Genomic DNA, 21,116 nt, shown 5'->3' with positions numbered 1-21,116 from the left:
TCATGTAGTTGCAGAATTCCCCTCCCAACCCAGCTGGTAACAAGAACAAACAGGGAAAGCAACAGGAGCTACGGGTTCTTCCAAATGGTGGTAAACCAGTGCTGTCCAGTTAGCCCAGATCAGGACAGCTCTGTTTTAAACACAGCTGAAGTGATGCTTCTTAGGTTAGAAGGTGGATCAGTCCTTCAGTCAACTTAACTGCAAAGAGCATCAAACACTTGAGCTAAGTTTAAAAGCTGACATGGGAAACGCAGTGTCAGACTGACTTAGCTCTTTAGAACCACTTGGGGTGTGCCATGTCCTTGGGGCAGAGTAGGCAGAGATGTATAAAAAAAGGTTTTGTTGACATTTAAATATATTTCTATATGAATGTCTCACAGAACAAAAAAATAAAATCTTTCCATCACAAATACTGCAGCATGAAAATAAACACTTACCAAAATAAACAATGAGTGATATACATATATATATATTTGGGGGTGGATACGATAGAGTGAATCATATTGTTGCTTTTTAAGTCACAAAAGCACAATATAAATACGGAATTTCCTATGAACTCTTTTCCCTGTTGTAATAAAAATACATTCTTTACAGTTGAAGTAAAACTAGTGCAAGTCCGTGCTGCTGCCGCCGCGGCGCTGCGGGCCAGCCCCCATCATTGACACGGCACTTCGTACTTAAAGATGACGCTGAAGATCTTCCCCCCCAGGCGGTCAGCGAGCCACGAGTTCTTGATCACAGCCAGCTTGAGGCTCTCGCACTTGAAAGCCGCGTAGTAGTTGGTGTGGATGGCACGGCCCATGCCCTCGATGATGACCAGGTCTGTCTTGCGCTCCCGCACCAGCACAGCCAAGCCTTTGTCCAGTCGGCTGAAGGAGAGCTCTGGTTAGGAACAGACCTTACGCGTGCCGCAAGTGAGAGACGGGTGGTTCTAGGGGCTCTGGACATACAATGGGTGGGATACGGCTTTTCAGCTGGAATTACTGATGCCAATCAACAGGAACTCTTAAAGGCAATGAGACTGAATCGTAGTTTTAGAGCTCCATCCCCAGCACACTTGGGATTTCCCAGGAAACACACAGGGAAGTTCTGTTCCCCCGGAGAACTGAATTGACAATAACCAGGTTAACAACATGGAACGCTGCCTGTGCTCAAAGGGATTTCCTGGTCATGCGCCGGATTTAACTGAGCTGCTCCCGACCATGGCCACGTGTCACTGCTCAACACACCATGATAAAGCAGACACCCAACAATGAGGAAGGGCTGATCAGGACCACAAGTCTGTAAATCCAGACTAAGCAATGTTACTGGTTGTCTGGAGGTGATTCCTATCGGAAAAGGTGGCTGAGATCCTCCAGTGCTGAGTCTTGGAACGTTCTGCAGCTGATGGAGACAAAGAACAGATGGGGACTTTGCCAACATACCTGAGATCTAGGCACGGAGAACTCGAACCCGTCTGAACCAAGAGCAGCTTTTCCTCCTTCAGGGCAGATCTTGAAGAAGAAAGACAAAGACAAAACCATTAAACGTCATGGAAATCTGGTACTAAACCCATGACAACAACTGCAAAGGCTTTTTCCCTGCTAGGGTTCCAGCAGGGAACACAACACTTCCTTCCACAAAAGGCTTATTTGGTCGGCTGCGTATCCTCCACAGGGCTACTCTGTATGTGACATCTCTGCATTTGCCTCTGTTCTTTCTAACACAGCTTCATGTTTTACCAGCTCAAGTGCTCATCAGGGAAGACACAGAAAAGAAATACAATTATGGGTTGTTAATAAAGATCTGATCTGTAAATTGTTCACCTTAATGAAAGTACAAGTCCTGCCCTGGCTTCCAGATTCCAGACACAAATAAACACAGCTAAATATGTAACAAGGAACTTGCTTTTCCCTTCCCTGTACTGTTCAATACACAATGAAGGCTGGGAATGTGCTTACTGAATGATGGGATCCATTGCTGCTATCCGCTCAGTCACGATCAGGGATTCGCTGTAGGTGACATCGTTCAGGGCAGGGCCAGAGTTACAGGCCAGTATAACCTGAGGTAAGGGTCCAGAAGAGTCCACTGGTTAATGCAGTGTACGTGTGGTGGCAGAGCTGCTTGTCTGTTTAAGTCATCGTGCCCTGACTTACTGTACAGAAGAGGAAACGCGAAGAGGAAGGCAGGAGGCCCAGAGCTCATTCTCCCTCAGTTAACTGCTATTTTGGGACTTACAACCCTCAGCACCCTCACAGGGAAGAGCTTCTGCCTAAGAGCTCATCTCAGTCTCCCCTCAGGCAGGATAAAGCCATTCCCCTTGGCCTGTCCCTACAGGCCCTTGTCCAAAGCCCCTCTCCAGCTTTCTTGTAGGCTTTGGAGTTCCAGGGGTAGGGATTAGTCCCAGTTTTGATGCCAGGAGCCAGTCTGGTCAAGAGTACTGCAGGTGGATAGTTGGCAATTACCAAAGCTCTGTTACACGGTGAATTCACAATGAAACCCACTCACCTCTGTCCCTCTAGAAAGGAGCTCTCTGACAAAAGGAAAGACTCCTAAAATTATGTCTATTCCACTGTTATCTGCGAAAATTAAGGCACATTTATGAGGGGGACCCTCCTGAAAGAGAAAACCAACGTATTCAGGGTTGAGTTCACAGCTCATTTCAGTGCACAGTCTGTGTTATTTACAACTACTCACTTTAAGACCCCACATTTTATAGCCTCAAACACTTGGCCATTTTGGTTCTCTAGCAGCAGCACAACTCATCAGAACACCACACCCTCAGTCTCAGGGGAAATTAAGTTCCCTAGTGGTGTCTTTGCACAGTAATTTAAAGCAGCCTTCAGTAACTCTGATTTCTTTGAGAGGCCCTTCAACCTCCATTCATATAACCTGTACTGGAATTAAAGACAGCAGCTCTGAACAGGAGCATCCTTGGAGGCTGGAGGAGGAGCAGCAGCTGCTGGTGTGATGTGGTGGTCATCGGGGTGCACCTACCTCGGTGGCCATTTTAAGCTACCCTGCTGTAGGGTGACAGGATTCCCCCTGCCAGGAAAGGGCAGGATGTGCTGCTGGGGGCAGTGACATCCTAAAATGCAAAGAGATTCCCTCTCCTCCGTTAACCTTTCCATCAGTTCTCAATCTGACGTTATAAACTCGGCTCCCTCCAGTTCACACCAGCAGCAGAAACTTCATAGTGAACAACACTTCATTCTTAACAAAGCACTGTCAGGACAGTGCCTGGCACTCCTCAGCTGTCACGGGTTCTCACAAGGGAGGAGCTGACAGGTTCTGGTTTAAGATGTAAGGAGTCTGAATAATCCACTCACAGCAAAGCTTTGGCTCCCATTGCCCACAGGGATTTACACAGACACAAAAGCTTTTCAATTAACCCTAACGAAGCTGCAATAGAGATCACGGGGCAGAAAGGGTTTTGCTAATTGGCAAGTTAATTGCCTTCAGCAAGCTCCTACATTACTGTTGGTTTTAGGCTGGCTACTCAGCCAGAGTAACAAGCCAAATGTTACCTTTGGGCCCAGTGTTCAAAGTTTTGGGTCTAGATGTATAGAAATAAATGTCTTTATAAAGCAGGGGTACAACGTGCTTCCTGTGGAACAGCTCTGGGAGCAGCTGGGTCCCAAACTCTGTAGAACCTGAAGGAATACAGCTAAGAAACTTGGTAAGTGATGAAGCGTCAGACTAATCTGTTTTATTCCTTTCTTTATGGTATGGCTGCTGAGTTCCTGGTACTGGGTTACCAGAATGTATTCTGAGTTGTCTGAAGAGGGTTCTGTTAAAGCCCAAGATTAATAAGGTGGGTTTATGATGAATGTATTTAATTACTCATGGTTAGTAACGATTGTGGGTCATACCTTCAGTCGCTCCAGCCACTGGTTGTAGGAATCTTGTAGCCAGGGACGTTCTGTGTCATAGACAAGATCATGTTAGTGTGGCTTTCAGGCAAAGAGGAATTCTGCATGCTATGAAAAGCAGGAGGTGGCTCTTTCCAGGTGTTTAAACATTAAAGCAGCTGAGCTCAGGCTTCTGAACATTAAACAAAGAATTCCAGAGCTCTGAATTCAGGGAAGAGCCCAACTTGAGCAGTCTTGAAAGGGGCTTTTCCTAACAAAGCAATGAAGTCAGGCAGGTTGGCTGTGTGAGGATCCATCCCAGATGGACAGTGTTGTGCCTCCCAGGACACTACCTCCCCGAGTGGGTTAGAACAGTTATGAAAATAGCAAAGACATTCTGAGTATCTGTGCAGCTCAGGCCTTGGTTCAAGGAGAGCTTTTCAGATTGCAGTTCCTTTGGCACACAGATGGGAACGTTCCACTCAAACTGCAGCCTGTGCTCCAGGTCACCCCAGCGAGCACTGAGGTTTCCTGCCACCTGGGCAGCAGAACTGCCACAATAAACCCGGGCACACAACATCCAGTGCCAGCCACCACCACACATCTCCCTTTACCTTGTAGTTTTGACTTGGCTTCTTCAAATCCAAACTGTGGCTCAGATTCCAGAACGCTGCATCAGAGGGGAAATAAAGGGTATGCAGTTAAGCAGCTTCATCTCAAGTATAGCTCAAATGTTTCCTTAGCAGGTGGTCAGCAATCTGACTGGTTATAATGGGGAGTGTAGACAGGTCCAGTGAGTGAGAAACAGATACTTTGTGCTTGGGTTAAAAACCGAAGGCTCAGATGTATATTACTGAAGCTGGTTTCTTTTGGCATAAGAACTCTAATTTAACACCCAGATGTTTGCAGGCACTAGACTACAGGCACAAAAGACACCTTTTGGTCTGCAGCCCACCATAAAATGGGGTCATGGGCTAAAGTCTCAGTGACACAGTCTCCTCTGAAGGCTGAACTACAAGAGTTTTTGAAGCTGTACCGTGTGGCACAAAAAGGGATTAGAATAACCAGACCCAGGTTTTCAAAGGTACTGCCAGGAACTGATAGTAAAGTAGCCCCAGACATGTGGGTGGTGAGGAGGACTTCCACAGTGAGGTGACTTGGTTCTAAGATGTCAGTACCAATATTACAGCATGTGGGCACTGCTTGTCAGTTCAGTCTCATGAAGTTCCTTGAATCCAGCACTAAATGACATTTAACTCAGTATCTGTCAGTTCCTTCCTTAGAGACTTAGATCTGTACTATCAGCCCCCCAAAAGAAAGTTCTAGAAGTGAGATTCCTCACACAATGCTTGTAAAGAAACAGCCAACACCTGATGCAGGTTTAATACAAGCTACAGTTAGATTGCTGCACTTAATTCTCTACAGAAAAAAGAACAATTGGATATTCTGAATCTTAAAGGGTACTTTTAAAACATTTTGAAACATTGAACACCTACTCTGAGACTGCTTTTGCTCCCCAGTCAAAGACATTCCCCGCAAGAAGTCCTTTCACCAGAGCAAACTGCCTCTCCTCCCAGTCTAATGAATCCAAAGACTCGATTACGCTGTGGAAACATTTTAAGGCTATGCCATTTTCTTTCTGCTTTATCTGTAAGAAAGACATGAAACACTGGATTTATAGACAAGAACTTACTACCCATTACTGGTTGTCTCGGTGCCAAGACCACGCTCAAGCATTCTCCTCTACGTTCTTGGCCTCTAATGGACCAACAAGTTACTGTTATCAGCACGCTTGGTATCAAGAAAAAGGTTTCCTGGGATTCTAACAAAAAGCTTTGTTAGTGCAGCCCAAGAATTACTTTGCTTAAGAAGTTCAGGTGCAACAGATCTCGAGCAGGTTGGGGACTGGAGAGTGGGCACATAGAGGGACTTTTGCAGGGCCATGACCCATCAAACCCAGGTAATTACCACGAGCAGGCTCAGCACTGCCTGGCTCACAAACACTGGAGATCTCTGATTTCTGCATCAAGAGTTTCATCATCCCAGATGTTAAAAAGCTCCTGAATTTTTCCTCCAGTGGGATCAGGGTTACACAGCCAGTTATCTTCCCAGCTTCCCCAGTTCTAAACTGATGGGAAGACCTCCTCGGGGAGGAGCTGGTTACACTGGTAGCTGACACAGACACCACACACTCAACACCAATTCTTTTCTCAGAAGTATCAGACAATGGAAGCTGGTAATTTTTATGGTTAGTGTTACCCTCCCCATGCGCATGTTGACAGTCCAGGGTATTATATCCCATTACCATTGCTTCTCCTCAGCGACAACCACCAACTGATTAAAGCTGTTGCAAGGTAGCCAGTTATCGACCCCCCCACCCCAAGCCATGACTTACACAAAGCTTCAGAGTATGGAAAAAGTGTCTTGAACTTGGATGTTGTCCGCCCTGTAAAGCAGGAACAACTTACCTTTGAATAGGGATCCGGAAAATTGAACTCATTTAAACAGTGTTCCCTTGTATCCAGAAGGCTTCTAACTGTTAAGGTACCATACGCACTTTAAAAGGGGAGAAGGGGGGAAAAAAAAAGAGATCAACTACTTGTACAGAAAGAAAACTCTTCTCTTTCCTCCATAAGTCACTGCACATCACACAAGCACTTGAAAGTCTTTACATTCCACACGTGCTAAACACTGCCTCTAAGTGGCAAATCTGCTGTACAGGTCACTTAAATACAGAGCGGGAAGATGTTCAGAGCAAAGCTGGACACTGGCATTAACATGCTGCCATGTTCAATAAGCAGGTAGCAATTTTAAATAATAAATTTTTAAATATAAACCCATCTAATTTTCCCATTACATTCCAATATACGAGACCCAAAAGTTCTGTGCAGAGGACCTGATGTTTGGCACATCACCTTGTTAAAGCCTTCGGCCTACCCAGTCTTCAGCCTGCTCTGCTTTGTAACCTAAGCAGCTTTTAGTTAGTTTTTCGTTAGCTTTTAGTTTGCTCTGCTCGAAACAAACAGCAAGTGATGAAAAGGGAACACAGAGACACTTACAAGGGCTGCTGCCTGAGTGTCTGCAGCTTGTTCCAGTACTTCTGCCGGAACTTTTCGGCTCTCTCCAGAGCATCCATGGAGTCTGGCTGGCTGGCTGCAGCACGCTTTGCCACCTGGCAGGGAAACGAGGCAAGACACAAGTTACCACATGAATTCTTCCTCCATGTAACTGATCTGAAGTTTAGCCTGAGAAATAACCCCTCCATCTGCTCTTCAGTGCCTGCATCTATCTATGTCCCTCCCACACAGCATCTTCCAGCTTTCCTTTATTCCAGCCACCAAAGAATAGTTAATTTTAAATACCTCCTGTCTTCCCAAAGGATTTCAGCTTCATTTTCAAGACTGTACTTTCAGAAATTAAACACAACTTACTTACATGAGGGAGGGAAAAAATAACATGCACACACACATAAAAGGAGAAACAGGCAGGAATTTAACAGTCTGCATTAACCCACTGTGTCTTTCTCTTTACTGCAGTATGGGTTTTTCCCAGCCCTTTTCCTCCTGATACTCACTCATGAAGTTTCTGATTTGGATTTGTTTATTAAGCATAAAGAGCTCTTAAATACCAGCAGGCACTGACTGAATCGGTTTTACAATGCAGAAGCAATACCTCATGCCTGATTAGGGCCAAGGCCCTAACACTTGGCCTTTCTGGCCTTTGATGGCCTGACCATCCTGCTTGCCAGCTCTGTATGAAGAGGTGGTAAGTGTCATTAAGAGAGATGTTTTAAAAGCACCACCAGAGAATACAAACCTTTACACAATAGGTTCGACGCAGCAGGTGCATTTTGCAGGGTTAACATGCTGGTCCACAGAAGATTTATGTACTAAATATTTGTGTCACTCACACATATGACTGTTTGTGATATTTACCCCATCCAGGGACTCCTCAAAGCAGGTGAGCCAATATTTTCTGGCCATGGCATCATCTGTGAGGTCAACAGTGTCTGGAATATAGGTTGATGGGTCTTTCAACAGCGGCAGGTTCACAAGCGGTCTCTCCAACCTATCCATTTCAAGCATGTCAAACTAGGTGGAAAAATGAAAGAGATTTATTAGGACTTACTCAAAAATAGACTCATAACAGATTTACTTGTACAAGGGCTACAGAAGTCCGTCCATCCACAGCTGAGAGTGACAAGTTTGTAGACAACTTTATGTCACCATAAATAATCCACTCCCCTGCATGGATTATTTATCTGTGCCCATCCTGCAGATGGAGATTATCAAAGCTTCAGGCTGAAAACTTACTATAGGCCCTCTAGTTTATTATTATTTTCCTTCCCTTCCTCCCCAGATCTGCTGGGCTATCAAGTTCAAGGAGCACAAAGAGCTGAGCACAGGATTATTTGTAAAGGAATGCTGCTATGTTGCTTCACAACTTCCCTTTCAGAGTCCTGGTAAGTCCCCAAAACGTTTCCTCATGTCTTGTGAAAACAATGCTTGGGATCAGATTTCTAAGGACACAGATTAATTTAATGTGAAATATGCGTCGTTACACACGAAAGTGTGCCTTATTTCTTGCACCTGAAAAAACCTGAGCACGTTTATCTGTACTTTATACAACTACCTAATCACATCGCATCTGCCAACAGAAACACTCAGCCTAAGTAAAGATTAAAGCCCACAAAGTGACAGGTCTTTGTGCACACACACTAAAGTGGCTGTTACAGAACAAGTGTCTTCAGTATTAATTCAACTGCTGGAAAGTAGACATTAGTGAACTGTGACTGTTGCAAAGAGATCCCACTTTATGTGAACAAAGTGAGTGCCAAGCAATAGAAGAATTCAAAATGGGGCAGCTGTGGACAGCACATTACAGCTGGTTTGACACTCTTGTACCATTGCCAGCATGAAAAAATATCATCTCTCACAGAGTAAAGGCTTGACAAACAACAGATCATTACCTCTGCATAAATGCTTTTAAAATCTGTAATACATGTTCTCATTAAGAAGGATGGGGGTGTTATTTTTTGGTCACACTTGCAATCCACAAATTTATTAACCCAATTTCAGTTATGGCAGAGCTGAGAACTCGACGTTTTTACATACAGGCACAACCCACAAAATCCATCATCTGCAGCTCATAGTGGACTTATATGGGAAACCATTCAGTAAGAGCTCTGCACCTCGTCTTCAGGCCTAAAAAAGCTGAGCAACTAACAGAAAACAATGAACCAAAGCCAAGACCTGCTTCTCCCACCCCATTCCCTATAGCGAGGAAACCAATTCCTGAAAACTGGAAAGAGATAAATCATTGGTTGAGGAGATTTAAGCAAACTTGACATGAAAAACACTGACATGCAGACTAGTAACACAGTAAAACAATGAGCTCCACTATTCTAGTTCCTTTCAAAAGCACTTCAGTAGATGAAGTATTAGAATAGTTTAAGAACCTGAAGGTATTTTCTGGGTGCTTACTGGATGCCAGTTTCACTGTGCAATCGGAATTACTGTATTGTCAGTGTGTTTAAGAGATGACTGGGCTCATACTCTTCTGTCCAATTATATATCTCTCTTCTCATAGGAAGTAAATAAAAGCTGCTTAAAGACAGGGGAACATCGAATTCAAAATTCTGAAGCACAATATTTCAGCTACTTCAGAGAAACAGTAAGAGATGAATGTTCCCCCCACCCCACTTCGGTGAAGGACACCAAGACAAAGTAGCAGCCAACATCTGTTTTTATGAGACATTACAACAAACCATCACACAAGACAACATCATACAATACTAGACACCATATTAATCACTTTTTTGGTAAGAAGGAGCCCCAGTGGCAGGAAGCAACCAGCTTGAGAATAATCATCTGTTTTCAAATAACCATTACTAAGAGAAAGCACTTAGTTCTAGAAAAGACAACCACATACTGTACCACTCCTTGTTCTCTGCATAGGGTAAACATCAGGGGATGTGCTCATAAGACCAGAACTCCCAGCGTAATTCTCTCCCCAGCTATACTGATTTGGATCTAGAAAAGAGAAAGACAGAGACACACATAATCTGAAAATAAAACTGAGAATACTCCCATGAGCGAGTCTAGAGCTAGCATCCCTTCAGAGAAGGTGCCTCACTACCAAAGCCATCTTCCCTTGTCTTTGTAAGTAAACAATTTCCCCTCCAACCCTCTAAAGAAACATTTCAACCACTCAGTGAATTACCTAGCTCTGAAGAGCTTCAATCTGAATGAGACATAAGACAACAGCTGTAAAATCAGTCTTTTTTTAACCCCCTTCCCTTGCCATTAAGGGCTATAACCAGCATGCCTTCAAAGCCCTATTGCTAATCATGATTTCTTGTTTCTAAATCTAGATCCAGTATTAACAAAATGTAACCACTAAAGCACAATGTAAGTTCCACACAAACACTAAAGTTACTTCTAAAAAGTTTTTAGAAATAAGTTTAATCAACTTGAGATGTACAGTATATGCTGCAAAAGCAACGTCTGTAATTCCTCAGTAGCTGGTTCCTTGCCCATATCTACAAAATGGGTATGAAAATTATTCCACATCCATAATTCTAAGGTATACTTGATACTTACTAAGTACCATTAACAACCTCTCTATGTTCCATTCTAACTAATATACTTACTGGCTTGCTTGTGCATCAGCAAGAAATAAAGAAAAGACAAATGGCAGAATTCAACCAAAGCACCCTACACCCAAAGAATGCTGGACAGAAGTGTCTCATCCTTCATAAATGTGTGAGGCTTTTCTCTCTCAAAGGAACACAGTCTTCTTCAGTGCATTAACTGAATTCAGAAGCTGGCCTCTTAAAGAGGAGGAAAGTTCTCAGAAACAACATTTCCCCAACTTGATTTAGTTATGAGCGCTCTCTGCAGAAATCCTGCTGGCTTCTCAAAGCTGAGCAGGAGAAACGGTGAGAAATTAAGATGTCCCTGCCAGAATATATAAAACCAAAGCCCAGCATCTGTGTTTATTAGTGTCAAAGGTATTTATTTGGGCAAAAACTTACATGCAGCCTCTTAAGAGAAACTTGGACATTACACTGACATTTCAGAACACAGCATATACAGAACAGAGCAGTGCTGTACTTACTGTCTTGTTCAGCTCCTTTTAAAAATGCCCCAATGGCTCCCAGGTAGCCTTCATGTCTCAGGAACAATGCCTGAACCTCTCCCTGCCACAATATGAAACATTGCAATTGGATGGTCCCTGCTGGCTAATATGTACTTCTTTGTCACTAGTTTTACACTTAAATTTAATAGAAACAACTAAAAGATGGTAATATTAATTTGTGCTATATTCTAATACATTCAGTAACTTTAATGGTGCTTCTGAAACACAGCTTCAGGAGGAACTGCTTACAAACATCATTCCACAGTTATTAAACAGCTGGGAAAAAAATACATGCAGAAGTGGTGTGTATTCTACGCCTGCACAACCACAGAAGCAGAGGGAAGCCAGTGCCTTCACTAGAAAAGACCACTGCATCACGCCATGAATATTCAAATCCTCTTGCTTAAACAGGCTGGCAATATCAGGTCATCTGATTTCTAGGTCACCAACCTAAGTGTGTGCCACTGTGCACTGTACACATTTGAGACATTGTTCATTACCTTGGTTTCGTTACACTGCTGTTCGACAACATGCGGACACTGTATATTATCCATAGACAAGCATTTCCCCCATCAAATTCATTTAATTGTTAATATAATACGTGAATGTTAGGGAGAATAAGAACACCCTCCATCCTAGCAGCAGGGTCCCTTAGCTTTCCTAGGCAGGGCTGGGTGAGACATTGCTTTCTGTACAGGAGAGCCAGCTACATCTGCAGCAGCCGCTGTAACAACAGCTAACACTGAGGTCAGCTACAATTCCTGGAGAGACTGCGATGTGAATCACTAAATAGATGAAGCTATTCTTACAAGAATCTAAAGCTGCAGTTTTGCAATAGTTTTCTCGAAACCCAACAGTTTTACAGAAAGGGACCACAATGGCAAAATAAAGGGGGGTGAAAGCAGCATACAGGAGTCTCTTGCCCAAAGCATTGAGAAGAGAAAAAAAATGGTCCTGCCTATTCTATCAAATTACAAAAGTGCAGAACTAATCTCCCTGTAAGAACCACTAAGTGAGCTTCTGGACAGTTTTTCTAGTGAAAAATCTTCAGCATTTTCCACATCTTCAAAACCTGTAAAGAACTAGGGCTCATTTGTTCTGGGGGTTTTGGGTATTTTTGAACAACAAACAACAAACCCACCACACTGATACTAACTATCTCAGCAGAACTATCCCACATTGCATAGCCTAGGGGGTGAAAAGAAATAGATGCAAGTCAGCAAGAGGAATTGAATAACAATGTTAGCTATGAAGAGAATAGTGAAAACTCATTACTTGGCAGCTACAAGACAGACTGTCAATCAAAAACTAATAATAAAGAGGGAGAGGGAGGGAGAGAAAGAGAGGCCAGACAGAACTCCCAGACATTTCACATTGATTTTACCCCTCCCACAACAGATCTTTATAGCCCTACTTGCCTACCTAACCAGCAGACCTCTAAGCTTACTTTATGTGTAATTCCACTTACTAAAGTCCCCCAACAACCTAGAAAAATAACTAAAATTGTGACTTTGCTATCAGGAAAATCTCTGCTTCATTACCTTGGAGAAGAAGTTGATACTGTAGGTTATTGTGCGCATAGTAACAGGGTGACCTCGAATAAAGAATCCTCCAAAATATATCTTCTCTAAGTTATGGAGTTTGGCGTAGAGGCATGCGAGCTGACCAATGTCATTGCTGATCATATGTAGTAAACTTTTTGCCATATCTTCTTTGGAAAATTCTTAAAGGAAAGAAATAGTAAACTAATTGAAACACAGATGAAGAATCCTCAGGTAGACTGTGCTTCTCTAACAGACAGCCCACAGGTGGAGGAAAAAATATCCAGTGCGACCAGTCTCTATGGGTATGGAAAGGTGCTCACATCCCCAAAACATCTCTTACTAAAAAGTACTTCAAACAACAAGGAGTTTATATTTGAGTGAAGATACCATGTAAGACTCTAAGCCTCTGTTAAACATTGCTTGAAAGAAACCTGCTTGAAAGGCCAACAGCAATGGCAAGAACTCCATTTCTTCTCTCTAGGAACCACAGATGATGGTTCATCCATCCAGCTTGACCTGAGATGCGCTGCAGCAAATAATAATGCAAATAAAATTGCAAATGACAGTAAATCACTGCCATGGGTCCTTTTCTGGACCAAGAAAGCACATGTATTTCCCACAGGAATGAATTCCCAGTAGGCTAACTAGAGAACTATTTTTCTTGTTTGCCTAAAATTATGCAATCCGAAACTGAAATGTGATTTAGCAAATAAAATATTGTGCAGGCAAAACACATGTAGGGAAGATGATGGAAAGGAGTGGTGGTTATTTTCCAGCTCTACTTGTTAGATCATTATGAACAGCAGATTCCCAAGGGCCAGAGGAGATGGTGGCATTTCTTCTCCTTATTAGTTTTGAACGATGACTCCAAGTAACTGAGCAACACAAGCAGTGCTCCAAGTCCCCTCTCAGCCAAGCACAGGGAAATGGCTAAGGCAAGGTATGTTTATGCTGATGAAGCTGGCAACTGTTTTTCCATCCATTTAAGTGTTGAACCTAGCACAAGCAGCAAATCCAGGAAATATAAAGTAATTAATCTATACCAAATCTTGAGTAGATCTTTTATACACTGATACCTTTATCAGCTGTAGTAGATTTCCCGAAGCTGCTAGCAATCAGATTTCCACTTAGGCCCAGGGTCTGGTAGGCTCCTCCATATACATCTTTCACCAGCATATCTACATTTGTGTGCTGTCCCTTGGAAGCAAGTTGCAGCAATTCATCAAATTTCTGAGGATGAAAGGCAGAGTTACTCCAGCTTTCCTGGACAGACAGAGAACCTTGCCCATAAACCCAGAGTTCTGCAGCATCTTTACTGACCAAAACTGGGGGTTTGGGCTTGTCTTAGAATCAGTCTGGCAGCAAAGGGTGCCTTATTCCTAATAGTAATTAAGTCCATATCTTATCAGACAGACTGGTCTTAAGCGAAGCTCCTTTAATGATGAAAAGCATAACTGTCCTCTTCTACAAAATCAGGAAGCATTAAGAGCACACATTATCATGTTCTAAGATTAACTTTTAAAAGCACCAAACAAATTATTGCAAGTATGGGTCTTCCCTTTGACATTTTCTTATTTGATGCATATGTAACTTTAGCTTTCTGTACACTGCTGACATTTAGGAACACCTATTTAAACCACATGAATCTTTAAGACAGGAAAAAGCAGCATGATTTAAGAGCTGAGTTAGGCAGAACAGTACTAAACCAGGCCTTATTCTGGCACATCACCAACTGGGATTGAAGTGATGAACCCCTGAAACCATAGTGTGAAACAGAGAGGTAGAATTCCTCCTCTCTGTTCCCAGATATTTTACAGTAATTGGGTGTTCTCTGCTTTTCTTCTGCAGACCATGTGGAAGGAACTAGGTGGGCATTTCATGTTGAATAAGAGCATAGAAAATTGACAGGCCACTTTGAGGAGGCTATTCTCCGCACTACAAACAGTGCTCATCCTTGCAGACAAGCCCAAGCAGGATAATTATTTTGCCACTAATGATCACCTTATCATTTTTGGCCCTACATTCTACTAGTATCTTTTTGCACTTAAAGATTCCTTTGAACATAAGTCAAGGACTCAGCCTTGTTATCTAACAGTGTGGGACCACAAGCACCTATGGAGAGTACTGAAATTGTCCTGAGCACTGCAGAGCTGCCTGCTCTGTTTCTGCACCAGGAGAGCAAATCTTCGAATAAAAAGTGAAACACGCCAAGAGACACATAATTTTTTTTCATTTTTTTAGTACTCCAATGTTAGACTTCTGGTTTCCCACAGAAACCTATTTTAAAATAATTATTTCTCCCTACTGTCATTCTAACATTTCCAGCTTCCTCTTAGCATCTCATTTAATCCCACATCCCTTAAAACTGACACTTTGATACCTTTGTTTTTGTAAGCAGTGCTCCAAGACCCCAGAAGGTTCCACCTCCAATTGAGCTCCCTCCAATCCATTCAAATTTGTCTTCTGTTTCTACCTGTTAATAAAACAAGGCAGATTTTCTAGAAAGTCCTATTTTAACTACATACACAGTTACATATGAGAACACATGGGTTTTTTGAACAGTGGAATTCGTGTAGGTGGAACTCTTTAACTGTGTAACTATCAGGTGAGAAGTGCATGTTCCTCATACCCTAAGCAGTTCCTGAAATGTTTGTATTTAATTCTTGGCCAATAACCCTAAATACAGACATAAAACTTGGTCCCCTCCATAGTGTATCAAACCAAACCAGTATTAAAAATCACTTTGATCTGACAGCCTTTGTCCTTATCAGTTAATATAACAACTTCTTTAAACACCAAATTACATGTGATTAAAAAGAAACTATGGGAGTGAGTGAAAAAGCATTCATAACTCTGTAAGAAAGGGAAAATGAGAAATTTTCTTTCTAAGCATTATTAGAAACAACTACTGCTCTAAAAAAAGCAAGATGCTTCAGATCACCTTTATCAAATTCTACAATAAAACATTTTAGCAACTACTCACCTTCACTATAGAAACCCCAGAGCCAATATTCACCAGTAAATAAGGAAAAATGTTTGGGTCATTCGTCTGAAATCGGAATTCTGTATCTGAATCTTTCTGGTATGCAAACACTTCATGGGGTATGTTCCTTAGCACAAAGTTGCATCCTTTAATTAGACAGGTCATTACATCTTCTTTATCTACTCTGAGGGGAAAGGGAAGAAAAAACCCCTTACATAAATGTCACAGCCCTACTGACAAGGAAGTTTGCTTTTAGAACAATAGTTTTTAAAGGCTTTAAGAACAGGAGATAGTAACCCACACTGCATGGCAAGTCCAGCTCTCTTAAAACATGAAACCTACTTCTGCATATGTTCTGATGTTCATCCTCTATGCCAGTACACACGGGCCAAAGTTAGACTGGAGTTACACGGTAACTTTAATCTTACATTAATCGTGCTGTCATTAAAAATAATCCTGCTCCCTTGTTTGCCTGTTTACACCGCCTCTTTAGGGTGCTGGTGTTAGCACAAGCATATGTGCACCCCTGCAACAAAGTAGGTCAGGAAACTAATCTGGAAAGTAGCCTAACAAAATTTCCTAACACGGAATACTTTTCTATCACTCTTCCTCTTCCTTCTCAATAGAGGAAAAAACATTTCAGCACTTGTCTGTGACAGACTGAAGTGACTGTGAGGGGCTTACTATTGGGATTGATAAACACAGAAAAAAAAGATTTCTTACAAGAATAATAGGATTCACAACAGTATATATCCTGAATATGGAGCTTGGGAATATGATACATAATTTCAATAAGGTGAATGATGTAGTTAAGCCAGCTAACACTGACTTCTGTAAACTTCTATATCTTATATATTGTTACTGATTTATGGTAAATTTCTCACATGAAATATCACAAGTTGAGAACACAAACCAAGCACAGATATACACGTCGTCAACTAATACAGAATGTTTGTCAGGATGGAGAAGGTGCTGCTTTTTGGGCCTGTGGACCAATTAAGTATGTCATGATCAAGTAAAAACCAAAGAAACAAAGACCAGGTGCCCCACATGAGAAGTGGGAATTGCCTCCTTGACTTGATTAGCACCAGCCAGTAAGGTACTGATGTAGGCTGGTTTGAAAAAGAGTTAACAGAATCCTGCCTATCAGGACAAGAAAGTAATTTGGAAAAGTAGTATAAAAGAAGATGACCACAGTGCCTTATGGAACTGCAGTGGGAGAGGAGCCTTGGAGTTCTCAGCAGTAACATCAGGTATGTTTAACATTGGTATAAATTATAATGATATTTTTATCTGTACCCACAGTATCTTTTTAGCTTGTGGTGTTTGATAAAGATGTGTGTAACTGTAACTTTATGAGGCTGTAGATTCATGAGACTGCCCTTTAGTCTCCTGCAAGCCTATGCTTCTGCATGAAGTTTATATAGGAGCTATGCAATAAGTTGCTGTATGATATTAATTACTTCTGAGCATGCACAGAAAAATGTTAGAGGCTTTTGGAATGCTTGAGAGCTTAGGCAATTACAGAGATTAGGTATATCAGGAAAAAAAGTGTCTACTAATAATATTTTGGTTTGTAGTAATAGTTGTCAAGTGGATTTCTTCTTAAAATTTAAGTAGAAGGTCTGACACACTTAAACACAGTAATGGATCAAGGATTCCCAGTGAAAATTCTTGTTACTAATGAAATTACCAACTACTTGATTTCCAATATGACTCTGTTTTATATACCATTGTCAGTTTTGTGCATTTGGAGCTCTGCTCCATTAGAGTCTAACAGTATGTCCAAAGCATGCTCCTTATAGTCAGGATACTATCACTGAAGTGCTGCTAAGTTGAGAGGTGAGAACTAAAAACTGTAATCAGAATAGATTAATGTAACTTAAAAATGGATCCTTTCTAGAAAAAAAGCTGTGATAAGACCTTGCTTTCTTGTTTTTGCTTTCTCCTGAACCCTGTGCTCCTGCCTGTTGGCTCTATGCCTGCATCTCTGCTGTGTCAGCTCATGATAGTGCTATCTTGTGGCATGGGTGGCTTCTGAGGGTGGATGGGCAAAGTGGCAAGTTAGCCTTCTAAAAACTCAAAGAAATTATACACTCCTGTAACTAAGTTTAAATAGTTTTACTTACTTCAAACCCAATTTCTTTTCAATAAGATCTTTGAATTTATAGGCACCACCACCTGTAGCTTTGATGACTTTTGTCTCTGTATTGACAAGATGGTCTTTGATGAAATCTAGGCAGGTTTCAATATAAGTGTTTTCAAATTTAATGAAGTGAAGTCGAGCTGTAATTTCCTCCTGAACAGTTATTTCATACAAAGGTTCATTTTCTATGTCCTTTAAGAGAGAAAAGAGTTTATTATAGATCATTCAGAAGCCTTCCTTGAGAAACAAGGTTATGCTGAATTTCTGAACATAAATTTCTGTGCTTCCTTTGTCTTGAAACTGTTAATGCTATTAAAAACGTAACATCCCAAGCTCTTTCAACGATATTAATTCTCCTTAAGCTGAATAACAGACATTACAAAGAGCATCCTTAAACGATAAGAAAGTTCTAGATAAAGCTTCATACAGGACAAGTTACTAGATGAGTTTCAGATGAAACTTGTATTCTACTGTGAGAAGCCAGTCCAGTACTTCACTCACATGATTCAACCCCATGCAACTGATGAATGATAAAGTTCTCACCTTTCCAGAATGATCAAAGGATCTCACTCTAGCCACTTTGTGCTGCACAGTTGAATAATAAGCCAATTTGGTTAATGAGCCACCTGTCAATAAGAAGATGACAGATTATGATTAATGTCTCACCTCAGAGCAAACAGTATAATTTATGTACGTTTGCTTTATCTAAGGGTTCTTGGTTTTTAAGATCTCATCAGTTAAAGCCAGATATAATTAAGCTAAATGCAAAATGCAGCGAGCCAAAGAACCCTGGTCTAGAAACTGATCTGGCATGGTTAATTCTGAATGCACTTTCTATAGAAAAAAGCTCTGCTTTTTTCTTTGTTGGAGAGAAGCCCTTAATTTTAACTCTGCATTAAAAATACCCTGGGCTGCAGACCATAACCACCCTTATCTGTACAGAGGGTCAGTTCTAACTTGGCAACCCTGCTCTTGGAACAGGAGCACAAGGCAGTCAGGTGGTCAGTATCTCTTGTTGTTACAGGCCTAATGTGTAGTTGAATTTAAGTCTGTGTGCATTACTTGTCTCTTGCCAAGTCTTTGGCATGTCACCCCTTTCAGCAAGTTTACCACACATCTTGTAGAACATGCTTTGTACAAGACAGGAAGTAATTATGACCAACCACTGGGTTAAAATTGAAGTCCCACCAGTAAATAACTTAACATGATGAGTAAATTCAGCAGCCCAATGCTCTGCCTTATAAACAAACGTCATCAAGAAATGCAGCATGGGCATGTTAACAATCAGATTGTGCTTATAGCTTTGCCTGCAACAGTACTCTCAGCTCTTGCATGGTGCTCAAATAAACACAAGTTGTTGCCTTCTGGGGGCTTTCTCCAGCAAAATTTAAGTGAGGTCAACTTAGTGATCACTGACAGACACTCAAAGCATCAAAAGCAGCAAAGCTTTCCTGACCTTACATCAGTGTACTAGCCAATGCATTAAAGTTACTGGTTAACAAAATGTAAACTCTATTCTAGCTTGTTGCTTGAAGGTGAGGGTTTTCTTATTTTATTAGCTTGGTTTTTAAGAAAACTGAATTTAATAGCTCTGCCCTATGAGGAAAAAACTTCCTTCCAAACCTTCTAAAGGAATTCTGGAGCTTGTGCTGGAATGTCTCACTGCACAACACTGAGAATGACGCATGTGCATCAGTAATTTATCACCAGGTAAATGGTATGTAAAGCACAGCTTTACACTTCCTCCCCTTCCTCTCCTAGTTTTTGAGCATTTAAATACCTTTGCAACACCAGCTGAGAGATGTGACTAGGCTTTGTAACTAATCCCACAACTCTAATTCCACTCTGATCCCCAGAAAGGACCAAATCCAGCTGTTATTTTATCAGGCATGAAACAAGTATCTTCTGAAGGACCTGGTGGACTTGTGATGCAAGACTGTGTATTATGGTGCATATATTCTTCTCACTATACAGTAAGTCTCCACCACCCAGAGCAACATTAATCCGAGGACTAATGGAGGCTGGCAGTAGTACCAGTGTACTGTGGCTGAAAAGCACTTGCCTGGTTTTCTTAGTAAATAGTTCCACTAACCTAGTAAGTATAAAATGGAAGCGAAAGGTGTGAATCTGACCTGGCTTTGCCGCTCTCCACAGAATGAATGCTAATCCCTACTCCTTAACAGGCTTAGCCCAGGGTGCCCAGGCCAGCCGCCACCGCAGCCCAGCTCCCTGCTGCCGTGCTCAGGTGTCACTTGGATGTGCAGTACTCCAGCTGTCCCTTGGTGCAGGCTGTTGTACACCAGGAATACTGTTCTCCGGTTGTGTACAGGACATGGGGTGTTTCAAGGGGTGACTGAGGGCGCAAGTACAGACAACGGCTGTTGCAGTCCCAACCCGCTCCCCTCCTGCTTTGCCAGCTCCTTCTTCAAGGTGTGTTCCGGGAGCACGGAGGAGCGGGGGACGGGCCCTGCTCGCCGCGGCCAGCTACCAGGGGGTCCGCACCGGCCCGCCGGCCTCCAGGCCCCGTTACCCTTCTGACACGACAGTACGCTGTTCCGCCAGGGCGGCCGGCCCGGCCCGCCGGGGCCGCCAAGGACAGCCGCGGCTGCCCCTACCCCGCCGCCGGCCGGCATGCTGGGCCTTGTAGTGCCGCTCCGCGCCTCCGCCATACCGCCACGGCCCGCCGGGACTCCCGGTCCCGTCGTGCCCCGCGCCCCCCGCTCGCCGCGCTGCCCGCCGGTAGCTGTAGTTCGCCCGCCGCTACCAGCACCAAACCGTCCGCCTCAGAGGACTCCATCTCCCAGCGTGCCCCGCGCCCGCGGGCCGCCCGGCCCGGTGAGTCCCCTCAGCGGGCGAGAGCCGCCGCCCGTTCCTCGACCATCGCCCCCCACCCGCCGCTCCCGGCCCGGTTACCGATGTCTATGGCAAAGCGCTTGGCGTTCTCCAGGTTGCGGAAGATTTCGTCTGGCGGGAGGGTGATGCTCTTGTCCAAACTGCCGTGACCGCCGCTACCTCGCCCGCCCCGCTCCGCCATTTTGAACGCGACCCACTCCTCGCCCGGCCTCATCGGTATGCAAATGTATGCGCATACATTTGCATGATAACGAGACCGCCGCATAGATTATGCAGATGAGGCGCGAGCCGGCAGGCGCCTGCGGGGAGCGCGCCGAGGCCCCGCCCCCTCCCCCGTGCGCGCGCAGGCCCCGTCCGCCGGCGCGAGGCGTTACCACAGCGGTGAGCGGCGGGAGGCCGGAGGACGCCGGGAGCGGGATGTTCCCAAGGGAAGAGCGCATCCAGAGGGGCGGCAGAAGAACACCGGCACCGCCCGTGGACACCCAGCGTCCGGTGCTTGGACAGTGTCGCACCCCACCGGACAGCTCAGGGCCTGCGAGACCCGGTGGGGCCTCCTCATACCCCCGCACAGCGAGGCCCGAGCCGCGCTGACTCCTGCCTGCAGAGCAGCCGTTCGTGTC

At 43.4% G+C, this 21,116-nt stretch overlaps 1 protein-coding gene across 2 annotated transcripts; it reads right to left on the bottom strand.

The window, feature by feature from the left end:
- Positions 1 to 337: 337 nt before the first annotated feature.
- On the bottom strand, positions 338 to 20,796 carry PANK4 (pantothenate kinase 4 (inactive)). 2 transcript variants are annotated; one of them, XM_062614586.1, is made up of 19 exons: positions 20,557 to 20,792; positions 18,187 to 18,269; positions 17,627 to 17,835; positions 15,498 to 15,681; positions 14,895 to 14,987; positions 13,591 to 13,744; positions 12,512 to 12,693; positions 10,950 to 11,031; positions 9,762 to 9,862; positions 7,766 to 7,921; positions 6,890 to 7,002; positions 6,299 to 6,386; positions 5,327 to 5,478; positions 4,445 to 4,500; positions 3,852 to 3,901; positions 2,488 to 2,595; positions 1,941 to 2,041; positions 1,425 to 1,493; positions 338 to 869 (listed from the first exon to the last, which is right to left on the bottom strand). In XM_062614586.1, the coding sequence occupies exons 1-19, from the start codon at positions 20,759 to 20,761 to the stop codon at positions 656 to 658; spliced, it is 2,400 nt and encodes a 799-aa protein (XP_062470570.1). In that variant the 5' UTR covers positions 20,762 to 20,792; the 3' UTR covers positions 338 to 655. The 2 variants fall into 2 exon arrangements, 1 of the variants encoding a protein (XP_062470570.1); XR_009964043.1 differs by lacking the exons at positions 338 to 869; positions 1,425 to 1,493 and having other exon boundaries at positions 2,488 to 2,558; positions 20,557 to 20,796.
- Positions 20,797 to 21,116: the final 320 nt, after the last annotated feature.

The sequence above is a fragment of the Pezoporus occidentalis genome, unplaced genomic scaffold, assembly GCF_034315485.1.
Source record: "Pezoporus occidentalis ecotype Australia unplaced genomic scaffold, CSIRO_AGI_Poc_V1 ctg176, whole genome shotgun sequence".
NCBI classification, from domain to species: domain Eukaryota; kingdom Metazoa; phylum Chordata; class Aves; order Psittaciformes; family Psittacidae; genus Pezoporus; species Pezoporus occidentalis.
This window is presented reverse-complemented; position numbering and strand designations above follow the sequence as displayed.